The sequence below is a fragment of the Bos mutus genome, chromosome 10, assembly GCF_027580195.1.
Source record: "Bos mutus isolate GX-2022 chromosome 10, NWIPB_WYAK_1.1, whole genome shotgun sequence".
Lineage (NCBI taxonomy): Eukaryota > Metazoa > Chordata > Mammalia > Artiodactyla > Bovidae > Bos > Bos mutus.
This window is the reverse complement of record NC_091626.1, coordinates 96,757,251-96,778,403: the sequence shown is the minus strand read 5'-3', so window position 1 is coordinate 96,778,403 and position 21,153 is coordinate 96,757,251. Positions and strand designations below refer to the sequence as shown.

Sequence of the window (21,153 nt, the reverse complement as noted above, 5' to 3'; positions counted from 1 at the left end):
TTTTTCTTTTATTTTGGCCATGCCCAGGGCATGCAGAATCTCAGTTCCCTGACCAAGGATCAAACCTGTCCCCCCTGCACTGGGAGCCCAGACTTTTGAACACTGGACCACCAGGGAAGTCCCACAGTCTCCTTTTTAGTGAGAAAAACAGAGGCATGGAGGATTTAAGTGGCTAGATTCAAACAAAACAGTTGTTAGTAGAGCGGGGAGCAAAAAAAGTTTCTTGGCTCAAGCCTGCTGTCTTACTGCTATGTGAACTTTGAGAGCTGGGATGAGGGAAGAACTTATTCCCCCTAATCGCTTGAATTAGCTGCCCTTGCTTCTTTATCTGTAACTGGAATAAGCCCATGAAGTTGTTGGGGAATTGTGGCATGCTGAAAGCCTGGTCCTTCCTCCTTCCTGACATCGGTGGGACTCATAGGTGTCACTCACTCACATGGCACTCAGCAGTCCTTGGTACAGCCCAACGTCTTGGCTGCTTCTAGGGAAATCTAGTATCTTTTTGGTTATTGGGTGTCCTTAGAATCAGAGGGAATTAGAGAGTGTATCAGTTAGGAATGCATTTGTTTGTACATAACTGACAGCTCCATCTAGAGTGTTTTAAACAAAAAGAATGTATTTTCCTCACATAACAGGAAGACTTGCCGCAGTTGCCTGTTGATATTGTCTCAGTGGTCTGACGGTGTCAGAACTGGGATCTCTGTGATTTTCTTAGAATTTTCCTCATGGTTATAAAACAGCTGCTGCAGCTCCAGGTATCACTTCACTCTCAAGGTAGGAAGAGAAGGGTAAGAAGAGTTGCAATATTTATAAACATCCCTTTTTGTTAAGAAAGTAAAAGCCTTCCCACAGCCTCTAGCAGACCTCCACTTGTGACTCACAAGCCAGAACTGTGTCACATGGCCATAACTACTGCAAGGCAGGCAGGGAAAGTATTTCGTTTTTCCTGGGGAAGAGGAGGATTGGGAATAGGTGTTGGGTTAGGCTTCAGCACACTGTCTGCCACAGAAGGCTTGCAGGGAACGGTCATGAGAAAACTCAGGACTTCCTAACTGAAAAATTTATCACCCGGTTAAAATTTATTCATTCACGTATATAATAATTACACCCATTGTACAGGTGTTGAAACTGAGGCAGAGTGTTTATATTCACATGAGGAGCCTGAAATAAGCCTGGTGAGAGAGAAATAGCTTTTAACCCCAACTGTGGCTCAGATTTGAGAGGTTCCATGTACTTCCCCCTAAGCCCCACTTTTAGTGTGTGCCCTTCATTGTGTCTGGAAGGCACTGAGGAAGGCGGGGAACTTATTCTCTGGTCCCCAAGCAGGAGGGTCCCTGGGGGAGGCCTGGGGCCTTGCTGGGGGAGGCGGAGCAGCCTGCCCTTCCTTCTCGGCCTGCCTCCTGCCTTCCCTGCCCCTCTCTGCTGGGGTCTCTCTGGGCCTTCCCTCCTGTTCCCGGAAGGTGTGTGAGCTGATGTCTGGCCCACGTGCCTATCTGTAGCCCTTGCCCAGAGCCCCCAGCCTCCCAGCCCTTCCTGACCTGCGCTCTCCCACTCCAGGTCCCCCACATCTACTGGGAGCTGTCCACCAAGCGGGTGCTTCTGATGGAGTTTGTGGATGGCGGGCAGGTCAACGACAGGCACTACATGGAGCGGAACAAGATTGACGTCAACGAGGTGAGTCGAGCGCGCTCTGCTGCGGGCGGGGTCTGCCCGGTGAGGGCAGGTGTGTCCAGGGGAGGTCTCACGGCCTGGAAGCAGGGCCTGTCTTTTCTGAAGAGTTATTAAATCTCTGGAGCATGAAGCAGCCTTCCAGGTGCTCTAGGGCAGCCCTCCACCCATCTCCTGAGCCAGGCTTGGCAGCGGGCAGTGGGGTGCGGGCACACGCTGGGCCCCTCCCACAGGCCCTGCCTGAACAGGGGATTATCACCATCTGTCTTGTGTCATCCGAGCCCCACAGCTTGCAGAAATGTGAGAACAGTGGTGCAGACTCTCAGGACTTAATCTTCCATCCTGTGGGGCCTGGACACACCTCCTGCCCTTCCTGGGTCTCCAGGTATCAGGCAGAGAGGACATAGCTGGAGCCGGTGAGTAGCCTAGAGCTGAATACAGAAGGGCTTCTGTCTCCTGCCTGCCACTCCCCGGCCTTCAGGGAGCGCTGGCTGGTGGGCTGGGGGGCCTGAACCCCATTTCCTTCTTCTTGGTGACCAGGGGGTCCCACAGATAGGGGTAGAGGGGGGGACCTTTTCACCAGAGTTCATCATTGTTTAGCCCCTACTCTGTGCGAGGGGTGTGGGTTCAGAGGGGAACCAGACACAGTTCCTTTTGTCAAGGATTTCCCAGCCCAGCATTGGAGTCGGTCACACAGCTGCATCCTTAGCACCATCCTTCAGGCAGCAAGGGGTGTGAGCCCGTCCCCAGGGCGCCACACGGAAAAAGTGCTCACCGCTTCCCCAGGTCGGCTTCCCCAGCTGTCTGAGTGGGGATTTTCCAGACATGTGTGTGCGTGTGTGCATGTGTGTGCGTGTGTGTGTGCATGTGTGTGTGTGTGTGTGTGCGCGCGCACGTCTCAGGGTGGCAGAGTTGTGGGAGCAGAGGGGTGTTGCAAGGAAGGGCAGAGGAGTGGCGAGGTTCTGCAGGGCTGCGGGCAGATGGAGCAGAACTCGGCCGTGACCCCAAGGTCCTGGGGAGTCCCTGAAGGGTGAGGGGTGCAGTGACATGCCCCACGTGGCTGGTGAGGGGAAGGAATGCAAGGGACAACCAGAGCTAGTAGAAGTAAATGCTCTTCCCTACTTTATCCAGGGCAACACACAAAGATGAGCCTAGGGTCCCCGTAGGGGGACAGCCCAGGACAAAGCCACTTCTTGGCTCCGCAGATGAGCCAGGAGACGTGGCCGGAGAGTGTGCAGCTTGGGAGCCCAGGCCTCAGTGCCAGTGTGGCCTCCGTCAGCGGGGACAATGAGAGCTCCATTTGTAACGACGGTCGTGATGACCACAGGTTTGTGCACCACCGCACTTAGAACAGTGCGTGGTGTGTGCTGAGCTCTCCAGCATGGTAGCGAGATTATTGTCCTCACTCTTTGGGCTTGTCCTTTTCTCCCTTATCCCGTATCTCCTCTTACTGTTCCTGTTTGCTGAACGCCTAACACCCTGTGCCAGGCCCTTCCCTCCATAAACATCTCAGAAGGGAGGCCTGCATGCCTTCATCTTGCAGGTGAGGCATCAGAGATTCAGAGAAGGAGGGTGCGTTGCCTGAGGTCAGACAGCTCATAGAGCTAGAATTAGCTCTCTGACTCCACGTCTCTCTGACTCCAGGACTCCTCTTGGTTCATAAAAAATGAAAGTGAAATCGCTCAGTTGTGTCCGACTCTTTGAGACCCCATGGACTGTAGCCCACCAGGCTCCTCTGTCCATGGGATTCTCCAGGCAAGAATTCTGGAGTGGGTTGCCATTTCCTTCTCCAGGGAGTCTTCCCGACCCAGGGATCGAACCCAGGTCTCCCACATTGCAGGCAGATGCTTTACCCTCTGAGCTACCAGGGAAGTTCATAAAAGAAGAGGCTGCCAAGAGCATGGCTGGGAAAGGTGAGCCACAGCTGGCCTTGTCCTCTGGGGACCAGCCGTTGGCCCCTGACTTGGGAAACAGGGCTCCTGGAATGCTTCGGGGGGCCTCTTGGGCTGGCGAGGAGGCTGGAGGGGCCTCCCTACTCCCTGCCCTGCTTCACCTGGGGGCAGCTCGGCCATCGCGAGTTGCCTGTTGGGCTTTCCTGGAGAACAGTCCTGTTCCAGTTCAGACCTCTGCTTTAGAGATAGGCAGAAGCCCAGAGACAAAGGGCTCTCCTGGGGTCACTCGGCAGGAGCAGAGCTCGGGGCTTCTGACGCCTGCTGCCCTCACCGTTGGCTGGAGGGTGTCTGGGCAGTGCTCCCTGCAGAGGAGGGTGCGGTGAGACCTGCTCGCCTTCCTCTCGCACCCTTGGTTGGGATGCGGGTACATTCCTGCCTCTAGCCAGGGCTGGTTTGTCCTTTGTCCACCAGTACCCTGAGTACAGAGTCTTTGGCGCCAGGGAGGAGGGGAGGGGAGGGGAGGGGAGGTTACCTCTTGTTTATCCTAGTCGTAAAGGGGAGCAGGGTCTCTCTGCCTGCCGAGTAGGGCAGACCCCAAGGGCTTCAAGTTACTGGAATTTACTTCCTGCCAGCAGCAGTGGGCTTCTCGTGCCAGCTGTACCCCTGAATCCATTCATCTCTTGGGGTCCAGTGAGCCCAGAGCTGTGATGGTGTTTAACCAGAGGCAGCTCTGATTTTCAAAGTGCACACAGAGATTTGCTCTGAATTGCTTGCTCCTGGCTGAGTGAGGCTACCTGGGAGAAGGCTGGAGGTGGCTGGTGGGAGCTGGGGCTGGGTGATGTCCTCTGGGGGCCTGGGCTCGACAGCTCTGACTTCAACCCTCTTGAATCAGCTTTGCAGATAAAGCCGGTGTTCTGTGCAGAGCAGACTCTGGTGGACATCCTATGAATTAGCAGACAAATTAAGCCAGCCTCGTGCCCTGGGTTGACCTCTATGAGGCAAGGTTGGAGTAGAGTGTTGGTTTTTATTTTCTGTGAACATGCAAAGTCCGGCAGGCTGATATCAATCTGGTCTGGGAAAAACAATAGCAATAATTATTATTAGCAGCTCAGTTCAGTTCAGTTGCTCAGTCGTGTCCAACTCTTTGCAACCCCATGGACTGCAGCACACCAGGCCTGTCCATCACCAACTCCCGGGGTTCACTTAAACTCCCATCCATCGAGTCCGTGATGCCATCCAGCCATCTCATCCTCTGTCGTCCCCTTCTCCTCCTGCCTCAATCTTTCCCAACATCAGGGTCTTTTCAAATGAGTCAGCTCTTCGCATCAGGTGGCTAAAGTATTGGAGTTTCAGCTTCAACATCAGTCCTTCCAATGAATACCCAGGACTGATCTCCTTTAGGATGGACTGGTTGGATCTCCTTGCAGTCCAAGGGACTCTCAAGAGTCTTCTCCAACACTACAGTTCAAAAGCATCAATTCTTTGGTGCTCAGCTTTCTTTATGGTCCAACTCTCACATCCATACATGACTACTGGAATAACCATAGCCTTGACTAGAGGGACCTTTGTTGACAAAGTAATGTCTCTGCTTTTTATTAGCAGCTAATAGGAACCAAACATGTGACAACATATAATCTACTCCTTACAGATGCCCTGTCAAGGATATCTCATTAATCCCATTTCTAGATGAGAAGCTGAAGCTCAGAGAGGTTAAACAGGTTGCCTAGCATCACAGAGCTAGCAGGGACAGTCAGGAGCGGAAGCCAGGTCGGCATGAGTTCCGAGTCCTTTCTCCTCCACCTTCTCCATCCTCCTCCCAGGCATCTCTGCCCAGGGCTGCAGGGGAACCTGAGTCTAGTAGGCTGACAGCCACGCCAGTAACTCCTCGAAGAAGGAGTTGGAATACTGACAGAACCTTTGCCAACTCCCAGGGCACCATCCGAATGCAGCCCTCCTCTCTCTAGCTCACGTCAAGTTCATACAAGCGTTGTTCCATTTTCTAGAGGACTAGGTTCACCCTCCTAGTGCATGGCTAAAGCTCCAAATTGGTAGCTAGTTGATGGTTGTTGCTGTTTTCATTATTATCATCATCCCTGGGGCTTGCCCTTTCTCTGTTACCTCCTTTGACCATTGATGTTTACTCACTGCCTGACTCTGGGTGCCATGCTCATTCTGTGTCACAATCTTAGGAGGGAGGGAGGTCTTGTCTCCATTCTAGGGATGAAGAATCAAGAGGACTCAGGGAAGGAAGATGACTTACATGAGGTCTCAGATCTTCATGGAACACCTTGTGTGTTGTCATATGGACATCCCATGTACTCACCAGCTGGGCAAAGACACAAGCCATTTCTAGCCCCATGGCAGGCCCCTCATGCCCCCTCTTACTGAGTCCACACCCTTCTTACTGCCCCCAGAGCCACCGCTGTTCTGACCTCTGTCACCTCCCTGAACTGCGTGTTAATGGCATCATACCGTGTGGTAGTTTAGACCTGGCATCTTTGTCATCAGGCCGCTGCCGGTCTTTTCTGGAGGCTCTGTTCTCTTCCCTTGGTCTGTAGGTCTGTCCTTCTGATAATACCATACTGTCTTAATTCCTTCTCCTCTTAAGCCCCTGCCCCTGGCTTCTAGGGTTTACGTGACCTGGGAGGCTCTTTGGTAGTGTTCCGAGATGATGTCATTCAATCCTTGCACAGGAACGTTAGACTAGGCCGTGGGCGGTGGGCCATGTGCTCTGCTGACCATCAGTGATATTAGGAGTGGACGAGGAACAGGCCTTGCTATGCAGAAATTAACCTGTTATTAGGTTAATTTCCCAATTCCCAGCCAACGTCAAAGCCACAGGCCTCATGGAAGATTAGTGGGGTGTGTATGTATATTTGTGTGTATATGTGTGTGTATATTTGTGAGTAGCATGAAAGACTCCATGTGAATGGAAGTTTCTAACAAACTTTTGAGGTTCCGAAGCCTCCCTAGGCCTGTGGGCCTGAGTGGGCCTGTCCCTGGCGTGACTGTCCCTGCTGAGGACTGCCTGGCTGAGTGTCGATTGGCATGTCCTGCAGGGGACAGGGGGGAGTGACCAGAGGCAGATCTTGCCACGATCCTGGGGGGAAGGGTAGTTAGTGGCATCTTGGCTGCTACAAGCTGTTGGCTCAGCAGGAAGTGGCTCTGGAGGGGAGATGGGCAGGGCTGCAGATCCCTCCAGCACTTGTTAGTCGTCCCCACTTCCCTTGAAGAGGCCCCCCTCACCCCACAGCACCCCAGCCCAGTTGGGCCTCATATGTGAGGACCTGAAGACCAGTCTAAGTGGCCAGTTCCTGATAAGACTCAGCTAAGAAAACACCATGTTAGCAGGCCAGAGACCTGGGTTCAGGCTCCATCTCTGCCAGTGGGCCGCTGTGTGACCTTGGACAAATTGCTTCCTTCTCTGGGCCTCAATATGCTTACTGGAGGTGTTGGGTTAGCTGGACTCTTAAGGGTCTGTTCTGCTCGGATACTTTACAGAAGAGCCGCTCTCGGCTTGCCAGGAGATAAGACCTGAATGCAGTTTCTTGGGCCCCATCCCAAACCGACTTATCAGAATCTGGGGTGGGAGGGCTTGCGAGAATCAGCATTTTAACAAACTCTCCAGGTGGTTCAGACACTCACTGGAGTTCAGGAGCCACCTGCCACAGGGCCAGGGGGCCCCTGGCTGCCCCAGGTGGGCCCTCAGGCCTCACCTCCGCTGTTTTGTGCATCCAGGCACGTGGCTGCCCTGCCTAGGTGGGCTCTCTGCCCAGTATGGGGCCTGCAGTGCCCGCAGCCTGCAGGGGCTCTCATTTGTCTCTGCTCTGAGCCCAGAAGCGGCATATTACTGAGGGCCTGACCCAGTGATCATATTTGCCAGTCACTTTAAGAGCTGGTGACAGTGACTGTCATTGATTTCATTAAGAATAAAGGTCATGTGGGAGTGTGCTTGCCTGGGCTGGATGCAGCCTCCTCAAGCCACAGGATGACTATTGATTGCGGGACCTTTATCGAAGGTTAATTGGATTTTAGTGAGAGTGTGTTTAAGACCCTACCTGGGCCGAGGCCCTATTGAATTTGTGTGAAATTAGCCAAGAGAAAGGTGACAAAGTCAGGAGCTGGGGTTGGATGAGATGGGGACTAGAGGCCTGGTGACCTACATGCACAGTCCGGTAAGGATGAGCTGGATGCAGAGATGAGGGGCTTGCAAGAGACACCAGCCTGTCCACTCCAGAGGCCCAGGAGCCTGCTGGGGAAAGAGGGCCGGGTGCTCTGCATGGTCATTATGTGGAATTGGGCCGGGTCCTCTGTCCTCAGGGTGGCGCTCTGGTCTGTGGTGTGTGTGGCAGAATCTGTCTTTTTACCACTCCAGAGAGCAAATCATGTCTTCCATCGGGATTGGGAGGGGATCTGGAGGTTTAGGTCTTACTTTGCACCCCAGCCTGTGTCTCAGAGGTCCCAGGGCCCTGCTGGGCTGGCCTCTCTGGTCTGAGACAGCTGTCATCCAGTTCCCCACTGTCGCCTGCCGCGCCATTTCTCAGTGGCTGTCTGCTCCCCCTGCAAACATAGCCTTGCTAATTGCTTTGCCTGCTGTTGTTGGCCCTTCTACTCTCTACTGTTGCGGGGGGAGGCGGGGGGTCTCAGCCTTTTTTGCCTTCTTTCCAGTCATTTTAGCTGGGCTGGTGAGGAAGGGCAGTCAGGGCCTGGGTTCCATCACACGTGTTTCCAGCTCCCCTTGCCATGTTCCTTCTTTCTGGTAGTCTTTCCATCCCGCGTCACTGGAGAAGCAGTGAAGAGATCTCAAACGTGTTTTCCAGCAGATGTTTCTTGAGTACCTACTGTGTGCAGGCCTGGCATGTCAGAGCCATAGGAGAGCTGTGGACAGAGTGTGGGAGAAGTGGGCTGGCCAGGTGTCATTGAGCTTGGGCGTGTGGCAGGCAGGGCAGAGGGTTTGAAGTCGGGCCCCCTGGGGGTGTGCCTGGCTCTGCCATTTATTGGCCAGGTGCCCCTGGGTTTCCTCATCTATACAGTTGTAGGGATAACAGTACTTCCTTCGTGGGGTGGTTGTGCAGGCTTTGCAGGCTGTGAGGTTTTGTAAAAAAAAAAAAAAAGTCATTTATAATTCATGACATTATTAGTCATAGCGGCACGTCTTCCTCCATAGAATCTCTGAGAATCTTCTTAATTCTCTCCTGTCCACCTACCTCTGCTGTCCATGAGTGTGTCCACTCAGGGGTGATCAGTGGTCATTGGTTGAGCATTCTGTTTCTAAAAGCCATACTGCCTGGGGGGTTCCCTCTTGTTGCCCGATCCCAGCTCGCGCTGTTCAGGACTCTGCCTTAGTGCTCAGTGTCATTTCCCATTTAGGAGCCTCTCTGACTGTGTGGTGGAAGGCACTCAGAAGACCAGGGAGGAGAAGCCGAAGAGGCACAAAGACTCCGGTTACTGAAATCACAGGGCTTCCCTGGTGGCTCCGTGGTAAAGAATCCACCTGCCAGTTCAGGAAATATGAGTTTGATCCCTGGGTCAGGAAGACGCCCCTGGAGAAGGAAATGGCAACCCACTCCACTCTTCATGCCTAGGAAATTCCATGGACAGAGGAGCCTGACAGGCTACAGTCCTTGAGGTCACAGAAGAGTCGGACATTACTGAGCGACTAACAACAAGACTAACTGAAATCACTAGAGTAAAAACATCTCCTCCCATCGCCCCCTCTCTGTAACCTCTCACATCAGGTCGTTAGAAGCTTGGGGATGTTGGAGGCATCTAGGTGCACAAGTGGGCTCCTGGAGACTCATTTCCCCAACAGCAGGGCTGTCACGAGTGGGGACAGCATCGCTTTGGAGTTGGCCTTCTTGGATTCTCGCGCTGGCTCTGCTGCTTAAGAACTGTGTCGCCTTGGGGGTGCACATCATCCTTGGGAAACCTCAGTTGCCTGCTGTAAAGTGGATGCAGGAGAGCATCAGGGACTTTTCTGGTCCAGTGGTTAAGACTTGTGCTTCCAGTGGCTAAGACTCCATGTTTCCATTGCAGGGGGCACAGGTTTGATCCCTGGTCAGGGAACTAAGATCCTATACGCCCTGTGGTGCAGCCAGAAAAAAAAAAAACAAGTGTTGGATTGTTTGATGATTGAAACGTGAAGCAGGTGGGGCAGGACCCACAGTCCATACTCAGCACAGCCTATTTTATTGGAACTCTGGCAATAAAATATTTGCCAAAAGAAGGGGGAAATTTAGGGAAAAACTCTTTGGTCATTTTTTTTTAAATACTGACCTCGGTAGGGTGGATGGATGTGGACACATATTTCTTCAGAGTGAATTGCTGCCCATAGTGGGGATGTCAGAGGTTGATATCTGTGTCTTCCTGGAGCCGTGGCCCCTGGATCCACTCCCCGCCCCGCTGGTAGCCATGACCCTGTGAGTGTCACTAGCCAGGAGCCCTTATTGGCCTGTGGATACTCCATGCCCTCGTTCTCAAGCACTGTCCCGGTTCAAGCCGAGTCTAGAGAAGCTCTCACCGAACTCCCGGAGGCTCCGAGATGAGAGAAACTTCCCCAGGTTCCTGTCAGTGAATCCAGTTCCTCTTTCTTCCTCACTACATCTCCCAGCCATGTGTGGCTGAAGTTCCCTCTGTCTTCACTCTCAGGGACTTCGCTGGCCGAGATTGACCACTCTGTGACTGGGAAGCAGTGAGGAACTGAGGCTTATATATCCCAGGGGTGGGATTGAGGCGGAGGGGAAAGTGGTCGGGGCAGTTGTCTGGCCCTGAAGGCTGTGGTTCTGCCTCTAGAAGCCTGGGCGGCCACCAGGGGAACGGCAAAGAGAGCTCGAATTACTAACCTTTTTATACTTAATATCGGGCTACTTGTGTGATTATTAATATCTTGGCCTTGCTTCCATGACACCCCCAAGAACATAGACTTTCCCGTGGGGGGTGGGAATACATTAATCCATGTAATTATAGAATAATTAAAGTGCTTTCAACCAACTCAAGTTTTGAGAAAAATAAAAAAAATAACTCTGATTTAGATATTATTTACTAATTTAATTCTTTATTCAGACTTAAAAAAAAAAAGATTTCTGTTCTTTTTTCCCCTCCCTACTGTTAGAAACATAAAGGGGTTACGTGATTACTGAAATCACTTATGTGAGTGGCACATTCTTTTTACATGAAACTGTTAAAAACTTGTCACTGATTTTTTTTTCCCCCTAAAAAGAGCTATACTATGGCTTTAGTTAACAGTGTATTTTTGGTTAGACAAACAGCCTTGGATTTCCCACTGTGACTCTTTTCTCCAAATGGAATGCTTTCTTGGTTGCTGTGGGGACCTGCAGAGGATTTCTGGTGCAGTTTCTGCCTCCAGTAAGGAGCTTTCCCATGAGTGGAGAAGCAGAAGGGGTTGGTGATTGAAACTGTGCTCCCTGGAGCCAGGCCACCTGGATTGGACCCTGGTTTCACTAACTGCTGGCCAGGTAACCAAGCTGCCTCCTCTTTTTGTATTTCGCTTCCCTCACCTGTCTCCTGCAGAGGTGGCTGTGCGTTCAGATAACTTGCCTGAAATGGTGGGTGGCACAGAGTGTCAGCTGTTACCATTGGGAAAAGGCGGGACTCCGGTCTTTAGGCAGATAACTGCCCTTAACGGGGTAAGGGGCAGCCTTAGAGAAGCTGACATTTCTCCCAAGGAGATATACAGATGGCCAAGGGGCACACGAGAAGGTGTTCACCACCACTACTTGTCAGGGAAATACAAATAAAAACCACACAATGAGACATCCTCTCACACTTGCTGGAATGGCTGTCATCAAGAGGACAAGAGATAACGGCCTTGGTGAGGAGGTGGAGAAAAGGGCACCCTTGTGCACTGTTGGTGGGGATGCAAGTTGGTGCATCCACTATGGAAAACCATATGGAGGTTCCTCAAAACACTGAAAATAGATCTACCATATAGCCCAGCAGTTTCACTTCTGGGTATACATCCAAAGGAAATGAAACCCATATGAAAAGGATACCTGCTCGCCCACGTTCACTGCAGCCTCATTTAAAATTGTTTGTTCTTGAGGAGGAGATAGAACCAGGTATATGGAAGGGATGGAGAGAGGGTTTTGTACCCAGTAATGGCCTTAGGTTTCCTCTGCGACTCTCCGTGCTTCTGTGAGTAGGAGGGAGGGGACTGGCTGCCTTTCTCTCGGCAATTTACAATTTACTGCAACTCTGATAGATAAGAAAAATCACTGAGGTACTTCTCTGGTGGTCTAGTGGTTAAGACTCTGTGCTCCCAATGTAGGAGGCCTGGGTTCAATCCCCGGTTAGGGAACTAAGATCCCACATGCTGTGTAGTGTGGCCAGGAAAAGGAAAAGCTACCCCAAATTTAGAGATGGGAGTGTGCAGTTTGTCCTTTCAAAGTCATCCTTGAGCATTTGTTTAAGCAGCCTACCTGAGGATTTTTTAGTATCTAAGGGAATGTACTTTTGTTTGACTTTGCTGTTGACAATTAAGGGCTTAGGCTGAAGTCATATGTCAACCTGTAGATCTTATCCAGTAGAGATGCCAATAACTCCTCCCCACTGGAAAAGATAACCCAAAGGTTATGATTTCGTTATTGCCCAGTCAGCCAATAACCAGTTTTGTATCTAATCCTGGAATCTTAGCCTCTTATTCCTGTTTAAATGCCCATAAATTCCCAGTCCCTGAAAATCTTCAATTTGAACTAGCTCTACCTTCTTGCAGAGAAGGCAATGACACCCCACTCCAGTACTCTTGCCTGGAAAACCCCATGGACGGAGGAGCCTGGTGGGCTGCAGTCTATGGGGTCGCAAAGAGTCAGACATGACTGAGCGACTTCACTTTCACTTTTCACTTTCATGCATTGGAGAAGGAAATGGCAACCCACTCCAGTGTTCTTGCCTGGAGAATCCCAGGGACGGTGGGGCCTGGTGGGCTTCCGTCTATGGGGTCGCACAGAGTTGGACACGACTGAAGTGACTTAGCAGTAGCTACCTTCTTGCGGGCTCCTGTATTGATGAGTTTCACAACCTCTGACACATGTTCAGTCTATATTTGTACCATATTCAAGTTTTTTAACTTTTTGAAAATTACTCTTTGATGGTGATAATGGGTATATTTTCTCCCAAGTTTAAAATAATAAGATACTTCATTATAGAAAGCAAGCATCTTTGTGTCATATAGTATACTGTGTAAAGTGCGTTCCCTTTTGTGCAGTCACATTTTGACCTTGAATCTCAAGGTTGCTCTGCGAGGAAGTAGAATAGATGGGGCCAGTCCCACTTATCAGCTAAGGGAACTTAGACCCAGACTGAGAGGGGAGGTGACTTGGCCGCCAGGTTGCTTGTGCCCGCAGTGGCAGTGCTAGGGTGGCCCCAGGGTGAAGCCAGTGGCACAGGCTGGACCCCAGTCCTGTCTCTGCCTTCCCCATCTGCCTGTCCAGGTGATATCTGGTTAAAATGAACATCAGAAACAGCCCCCAAAAGGAAAGATGCCAGGTAGGGGCAGCCAGATGGGGAAGGGCTTCCCTGGTGGCTCAGGTGGTAAAGAATCTGCCTGCAGTGCAGAAGACCCCGGTTCAATTCCTGGGTTGGGAAGATCCCCTGGAGGAGGGCATGGCAACCCACTCCAGAATTCCTGCCTGGAGAATCCCCATGGGCAGAGGAGCCTGGCGGGCTCCGGTCCACGGGATCGCAAAGAGTCGGACACGACTGAGAGACTAACGCTTTGCATTTGAGCCGCGGTCGGCAGCCTCTTGCTCTTCCTCCTCCCGTAGCAGCAGCTCAGTTCTCACGGGCCAAGGCTCCCCCAGCCTGAGTCCCCAGACCCCTCGGGGCCACCTCTCAATGTCGTAATATGGGGCCTATAGCGATCAGCAATATTTCAAAAAGCTTCGAGGAGATCATACATCTCCCCATGACAGGTTGGCTCAGACTAAATGAAATGTCATTTCTCTGCTTTGGGCTGAAATTCCGTCAGCTCCATCTGGCTGCCCTGCTTATCTTGGGCTGATCAGGAGCCCTGATTGGACCTCATATGCGTCCTTGACAAATAAAAATGAATTATGACTTAATAAATGCAATTGGTTTGGCAGATACGGCCCTTCAGGGTTCGGCTCCATAGAGCTCCCAAGAGCCTCCCTAAAAGGGGTTCTTGGGGGTGCCGAGGTAGGGACCTGCTGGCTCATCCAGGGACTGGCTCTGGCTTGGCTCCCTCTCCCAGGAAATACCCCCCATCTCAGCCAGAGTCTGAGACTTGACACGGGGCAAAGGCTGTTCCTGCTGCCAACAGACACTGAGGTACTGGGTTCCTTTCCCCCCAGGAGAAATGATGGGAGCTGGAGTGCGTGGTAGCAGGGCCCTGATGGCACAGTCGGAGCCCCAGGACTTCAGTTAGCCTCTTTAACCCTCATTCCATCATTCCTTTAAAAGGCACAAGTAGGGACTTCCCTGGTGATCCTGTGATTGAGATTCTGCCTTCCAGTGCAGGGAGCTCAGGTTCAGTCCCTGGTCGGGGAACTGAGATTCCGTGTGCTGCAGAGCAACTAAGTCCACACGCCCCAGCTACTGTGCCCACACGCCCTGGAACCCGCGTGCCACAGCTCAGAACTGATGCAGCCAGAGATAAATAAGTAAATAAACTAACTTCTTAAAAAACAAACAGGTACATTGAAACCTAGTCTTCGGCCCCTCCAGGAGTATTATGAGGAATCGGGGCACTAGCGGGCGTCATGCTGGGTTCCAAGCACCACGATGCTGTCATTTGCCCGACCGTCATCTGTGAGGGTGGCACTATTATTATTTCTGTGTTACTGAAGCTGACAGTTTGACTAACTTGTTCAAGGTCATGAAGTTCAATTGAGAAGTGCAGACGTCCTTGTGAGCCAGTATAGAATTATGGTTCCTAGAAGCCTAGGTTTCACTTGGTTTGAATCCTGGCTTTGCTTCTTTCCAGCCAGGTAGCTCTGGGTAAGTTAAACCTTTGACGAATCTTAGTTCCTAATCTGCAAAATGGGGATAACAGTTGTGCTTAGTTTTAGGGCCCTTTAATAAGGATGACAGCTGTGGTTACTAAAGTAGAATTATTCTTGATGGTTGAATTTGAGGTCAATTATCATGGATTGGGATTCAGAGACTAATGGGGTTAGGATAAGCATCAGAGGCGAGAACCGTGGCATCTCAGAAAAATGTGGAGAGACCAGGGTCTCACTCATGTTGAAGGCAGAGTCCTGTATTCACATGTTTGGCCTGTTTACAGGCAAGGGGATGGATAACAGAGCCAGTCTATGATATGGAACTTAGACCTCAATGAAACTATGTAATGAAACAATCAGTTCCAGCCATCATAGGAGCTTACAACAGTGGGCTAGATGGTTGTTAATCAAATAAGAACACAAAGAGTGTGCTAGTGATTAAAAAAACAAACAAAAAAAAACCAAACTACAGGCCTTCCCTCGTGGCTTACTGGTAAGGAATCTGCCTGCCAGTGCAGGAGACACAGGTTTGGTCTCTGGTCCAGGAAGATCCCACATGCTGCAGAGCAGCTAAGCCCGTGCCCCACAACCGTTGAGCATGTGCTCTAGAGCCCAGGAGGGCCCCTCTGAGCCCGTGTGCCCCAAGTGCTGAAGCCTGCATGCCCTAGAGCCTGTGCCCCCGAGAAAGAGAGCCCAGGACAATGAGAGGCCTGCACACCACAGGTGAGGGCTACACTAGAGAGGAGCCCTTGCTTGCTGCAACTAGAGAAAAGCCTGCACAGCAATGAAGACCCAGCCCCATCAAAAATAAATAAATAAAACTGAAAACAAAACAAAAAGCAGCACCGTTTTAAAAAAAAAAAGGAAAAGGAACAGTCTGCAGCATCCTATGAGAGTGCATGGCAGGAGAACCTCGTTTAATCTAGGAGGGCAGGGGAGGCATCCCCAGGGAAATGATGCTCAGCTGGGATGGGAAGGAAGAGAGGAGTGAACCAGGTGAAGGGGAAATGGAATGATGCTCCTGGAACAAACATCATGTGCAAAGGACCAGAGTAGGAAGGCACAGGGGTTATTTGAGAAGAGAAAGAGATCAATTATGGCTGGAATGTCAGTGGTACAAGATTGAGACCAGGGATGGAGGCTGGGCCTGGTCAAAGCAGACTTTGTAGGCCAAGGAACCAATGCAGAGAATGCAGGAGGTATGGGTTCGATCCCTGGGTTGGGAAGATCTCCTGGAGGAGGAAATGGCAACCCACTCCAGCATCCTTGCGGGGAAGTCCCATGAACAGAGGAGCCTGGCGGGCTAAACAGTCCAGGGGTTGCAAAGAGTCGGATACGACTAAACGACTGAACACACACACAGGCCAAGGAAAGGACTTGAGTCTTTATCTTAAGGCCCTAGTTCCGTGTTCCTTACCCCGGGGGCCCCTCCTCTCCTCTGGCTGAGATATGTTTGTTAGTGCCCATGGGGTCCAGGCGAGGCTGAGGGATACTGAGGGCAGCGTGTGCCCTCAGGACATCAGCTTCCTGGGATGAGCATCCCTTTGTCCCCTGGAAACCTGTCAACAGACCATCTGTGGGGCCGGGTCTGCCTCTCTTCAGCAGCTGTTCCCTAGCTGGGAAAAGGCTTTTAGCTTTAATAAAAAGGGAGTAGAGATAAGGAGGCTGCCTGGGCAGGGAGAGCGGCCCTGACAGGATGATTTAAATGGCCTCTCCAGTGTCATTTCTTCTGTGCAGACATCATAAATCAGATTAGCATTGGGCTCTGCTGGGGAGGGGAGTAGGGAAAGGGGCCTGAAGGGAGAGGGGAGGCGGGCATGTGACTCCAGGTGCCCCTGGAGCTGACCTGGAGATGCTGGGGCCACCTGTCCCTGGTACTCAGCACCCCCGGCCTTGGAGGAGGGGCAGAGAGAATGATCCCTACCCCCAACCCAGCTTTCCAACCCGCATTCAGCTTTGGGGGGAAAAAGTGAAGAGGGAGTGATAAGAAAGAAGGGAAAAAGACTCACAAAAAAACAGGGAAGTGTGGAGAGGTGGGTGTTACAGCCTTTAGGAACCCTAGAAGCAGCGGTTCTCCCGTCTCGCCATCCGTTAAAATCACCCTGGACGCTTAAAAAACTACAGATGCCTGGGGACCACCCCCAACATTTCTGAGTTCCAGCTGAATCGAACGTGGAGCTAAAGTTAGGAAAAGCCGGATTAGCGATCAGCTTCTCTCGTCAACTCAAGAACTACAGGGTCTCAAGCCATCGCTTCCACCATGATTGCTCAGGCCTTCCTCTTGAAGGTGGCCAGCCTGAGCAGCCAGTCTCTGAGGCAGGTGGTAGCACGGTGCAGCTCCCACCCGGCTCCCTTCTCTTTCAGATCTCACGCCACCTGGGCAGGATGTACAGCGAGATGATCTTTGTCAACGGCTTCGTGCACTGTGACCCCCACCCAGGCAACGTGCTGGTGCGGAAGCGGCCGGACACGGGAAAGGTGGAGATCGTCCTGTTGGACCACGGGCTGTACCAGGTAGGAGGGCCCTTTCCCACCGGCCGGCCCCAGGCTCTGCTCCTGCCTGGTTCAGAGCCCTCTGAACTCCCCTGTCCACCACAGAAACAGGATCAGATGGCACGGTAGCTGGAGAGGGCGCTGCCCTACACCCTAGGGCCATCGTTTTGTGCAAGTCATGCTCACATGAGCTCTCCAAGCTATCTGAGCCCCAGCTTCCTCCGCAGAAGGGGGTGACAGAGGACAAGTTGACTGGATGGCATCACTGACTCAATGGACATGAGTTTGAGCAAACTCCGGAAGATGGTGATGGACAGGGAAGCCTGGTGTGCTGCAGTCCATGGGGTCGCAAAGAGTCAGACACGACAGAGTGACTGAACACCAACAACAGAGTGAGAATGATAATCCCTCGTTTAGCAGCAGCCTTGAGGGGTCGATGAGATTGTACCTGGATGTGTGAATCGACTTTGTCAGCTGCCAAAAAAAAAAAAAAAAAAAACCCTTTTCCCCAGGGAAACCCAGGCCAGCCAGACCCTGGGAGGTGAGCTGCTCTCAGATGAGCTTAGATGGGGCAGGGGGCAGGGTCACTCAGCTCCAGTGAGGAGGTCGTGTTTAGTGGGGAAGCATGGAGGGGTGGGAAACTCACAGAGGTTGGATGACCCTGAGTCCATCCTCTGGAACTGGGGACAGAGAGCTGGTGCCAGTGAGCCGTGTGTTGCTGCCGGGGAGTTGACAAGTTCCCTGCCGATCCCAGGTCCTGGTTTGATTCCATGAAGCCAATGGTTCTGGCGAGGTTTCCCTGCTGGTCTCCCACTCCTCTGGTCAGAACTCTGATCGCACACACATCCCCAAACCTGGGATTCCTTTGAAAGGCTCAGTGATGCTGGGCATGTTAGTTTTGGGTGGACACAGCCCCTAAATGAGTGATGGCCCAGACACGACAGACGTCTCATTGCCTGCTTACACACCAGTCCGGGGTGCGTGGAGGAGCCCGCAGGCAGAGGCTGACCGAGGCTGCACCTTCCGGGGTCTCTTTGAGGGTCTCGCCCACCAGCCCCCAGGAGTAGAGTGAGGGCTCAGAGGAATATGCCTGGGAACGTTTTCACAGACCAGGTCTGGAAGTGGAGCTTCTGACACATCCCATCGGTCAGCACTCAGGCAGAGGGCTACATCTAAAAAGGAGGAAGGCCTGGTGGTAGCCTGTACGGGGGAAGAAAAGGGGAGTGTAGATTTTGGTGGGCTGGTGGTAGCCTCTAACACTCTCCAGGACCAAGGCTGACCCAACAGTAGCTTTGTGCTTGGATCTTCAAGGATGGCTGACTATGGCGGGGAACGGACAGGTGTCATGGTCTCCCCCGCCCCTGCTCACGGTGGTCACACCAGGTGGAGACAAGGTCTTTGTCCCCTGACCTGCCATGCTGCCCCCGCTGTAGGCGCTCACGGAAGAGTTCCGCCTGGACTACTGTCGCCTCTGGCAGTCGCTGATCTGGACCGACATGCAGAGCGTGAGGAAGTACAGCCAGCGCCTGGGAGCCGGCGACCTCTACCCCCTGTTCGCCTGCATGCTGACGGCCCGGTCCTGGGACTCGGTCAACAAGGGCATCGGCCAGACTCCTGTCACCACCACAGAGGTGGGTGCCCCCCGCTCCCGGTCCTGTCCTGTCCCCGAGGAGGCAAGGGGGCAGGGCCAAGGGTGGAACTGTCCCAACCCAGGGTCTGAGAGCACGCTGGTGGGCGGTGGGGCTGGAGTTGGGTAGAGAGGGTAGAATTAGAGAGGTCCTGCCCGAGGAGCGGCGTGGGGTGGGAGAAACAGTGTCCCCGGAGGGGAGCTGGGGGACAGGGAGCGGCGTGCCTCTGTGTCCCCCTTCCGGCCTTGTCAACCTGGAGGATTAAGTAGGTCGCGTTGACTATATAACCCGGGCCCCGTGATGTTCACTCCGACCTGCCCTCTCAAGACTTCAGCCTTCCGCCACATTCTCCTGCAGGACTTCTGGGCATCCCCCAGAGACTTGACTCATAAGTGAGCCTGGTACTGCCTGCTATCTCCTGCTGAGGACCGTCTCCCCTCACGGGGTTCATCTAGGGTGCCCTGTGGGGAGGGGGCTTCAGTTCCTCATGCCGCGCTCAAAGGCTTGCTTCTGTCCTATTATGCTACGGAGTTTGTGGTGGAACAGGCTCTAGATGAGAGTCCCCAGGGCTCCAGAGTCCCCAGGGCTCAAGAGTCCCCGGGGCCAGGGTGAGGCCCGCCCTAGGAGCGCCCTTCTCTGTATGTGTCCTCATCGCTACCCCACAGCAGGGCCAGACGCGGGGCTTATTCTTCCTGGCTCAGGGTGAGCTCTTGCCCAGGCGTCTCAGTTCCTCGTGGAATCGCCTCCCATCTTCCTAGGCTGTCAGCTGGCAGGCCTGTGCAGACTTGGCTTGTGTCCTTGTGGGGAGGGGCTCACGCTTGCCGCGAGGGACTGGATTCTGCTTGTGTGGTAGAGGGCCCTGGGCTCTGATTCCAGCCCCTGTTTCTCCTGGTGGCCTGCCCTTGGAGGGTTCTCATCACCTCTCTCAGCCTCAGAGTCCTCCTCCATGAGCTGCCTTGGGGTGGGGGCTTTAGCAATGGCTGGGTCCAGAGTCTCCAACAACGTCCCCCTAGCAGGCCACGTCTTGCCATCTCTTGGCTCCGCTTTCCACTAAGTTGCCATCATTTCCCAGAAAACTTGGTGGCAAAGATGACCGCCGGTTGCCCCAGGCTCACGCAGCTTTTGGTGCATCGCCTCAGAAGAAGAGAGGCCCTCTCCCTCTTTTGCTGAACAGGGGTATGATTCTGCTTGATAACGCATGCAGAGGGCCTCCCCGTCGTCTCTGAAATTTGGTCATGGAACAAACGTTGTTTGGTTGCTGGACGCTGGACTGAGTGCCTGTGGACCCCAGTGGTGAACAGACAGGCCTTCCATTAGTTTGCACTGTGACAGAGGGAGACAGGTAGGAGACAGATGGTACACAAACAGGTAGATGGCGTGATCACAGGTTAGAGGTGCCAGGGAGAGGCCAGCAGAGCGGCAGTGATGATGTGGGGTGGGGGGGTGCTCTAGAGGAGACGTCACTGGGAAGTCCACATGTAAGCTGAGGCCTGAAGGATGAGAAGGGCACCAGGGACTGCCTTGGTGGCCCAGTGGTCAAGACTCCACACTCCCAATGCAGGGGGCCCGGGTTCCATCCCTGGTCAGGGAACGGAATCCCCCATACTGAAACCAAGAGCCCATGTGCGGCCACTGAGACCTGGTGCAGCCAGATGGATAAAAGAAAGGAAGGCATCAGCCAGAGGAGGGACTTGGAGAAAGCAACCAGGCAAAGGGAGGCTTAAGGGGGCAGGTTGGGGAGTCTTGAGTCAGTGAGGGGCGTGCTGGGCTGAGACGCGAATGGCAGCTGGACTGGGAGAGCATCATGCAAGGAGAAGTTAAGATTCTTTCCCAGGACAAAACAAAGCCTTGGACAGCTTGTGAGCAGGAGAAGGATATGCTCAGACTCCCTCTGTTAAGTCTCTCTCTGGAGTGGGGCAAGATGAGCCATGGGGCTGAGGCAGGTAGAAAGACCTTGGGGCTGAGACTGTGCGGCAGTGGAGGTGGAGAGAAGCGGATGGAGCCAAGTTGCATTTTGTCTGTTTGCTTTTTATTTCTTTTCTTTTGGCTGTACCAGGTCTTACGGGATTCCCCGATGGCTCAGCCGTAAAGAATCTGCCTGCAGTGCAAGAGACTCAGGAGACCCGGGTTCGGTCCCTGGGTTGGGAATATCCCCTTGAGTAGGAAGTGGCAACCCACTCCAGTATTCTTATCTGGAAAATCCCATGGACAGAGGAGCCTGGAGAGCTACAGTCCATGGGTTCTCATGGAGATGGACATGACTGAAGCAACTTAGCGTGCACACAGCCTATAGTTGGGATTAAAAATACAAAGATGGAAAAGATCGCCTGGCACTCAGTAGGTGCTTGGTGAATGATACCTGTTGATATTAACTAAGTTAGAGTTTTATCTTTGCAATCAGGTAGGCATCCAGCAGGGGCCAAGCTTGAAGGCTGTGCTGCTCTGAGAAATAGCCCCTTAGGGTTGCCTGGGTGGACTCAGGGGCTTCCGTTT

General features: G+C 52.8%; 1 protein-coding gene across 6 annotated transcripts in view; it reads left to right on the top strand.

The window, feature by feature from the left end:
- The window catches only part of ADCK1 (aarF domain containing kinase 1), a 138,278-nt gene that overhangs the window by 112,272 nt on the left and 4,853 nt on the right, over positions 1 to 21,153 (top strand). For all 6 annotated transcript variants that reach the window (XM_070378441.1, XM_070378438.1, XM_070378437.1 and 3 more), the window contains 3 exons: positions 1,558 to 1,674; positions 16,904 to 17,053; positions 18,466 to 18,663. In XM_070378441.1, the coding sequence (XP_070234542.1) occupies positions 1,558 to 1,674; positions 16,904 to 17,053; positions 18,466 to 18,663 (465 nt within the window). The remainder of the gene's footprint in view (positions 1 to 1,557; positions 1,675 to 16,903; positions 17,054 to 18,465; positions 18,664 to 21,153) is intronic.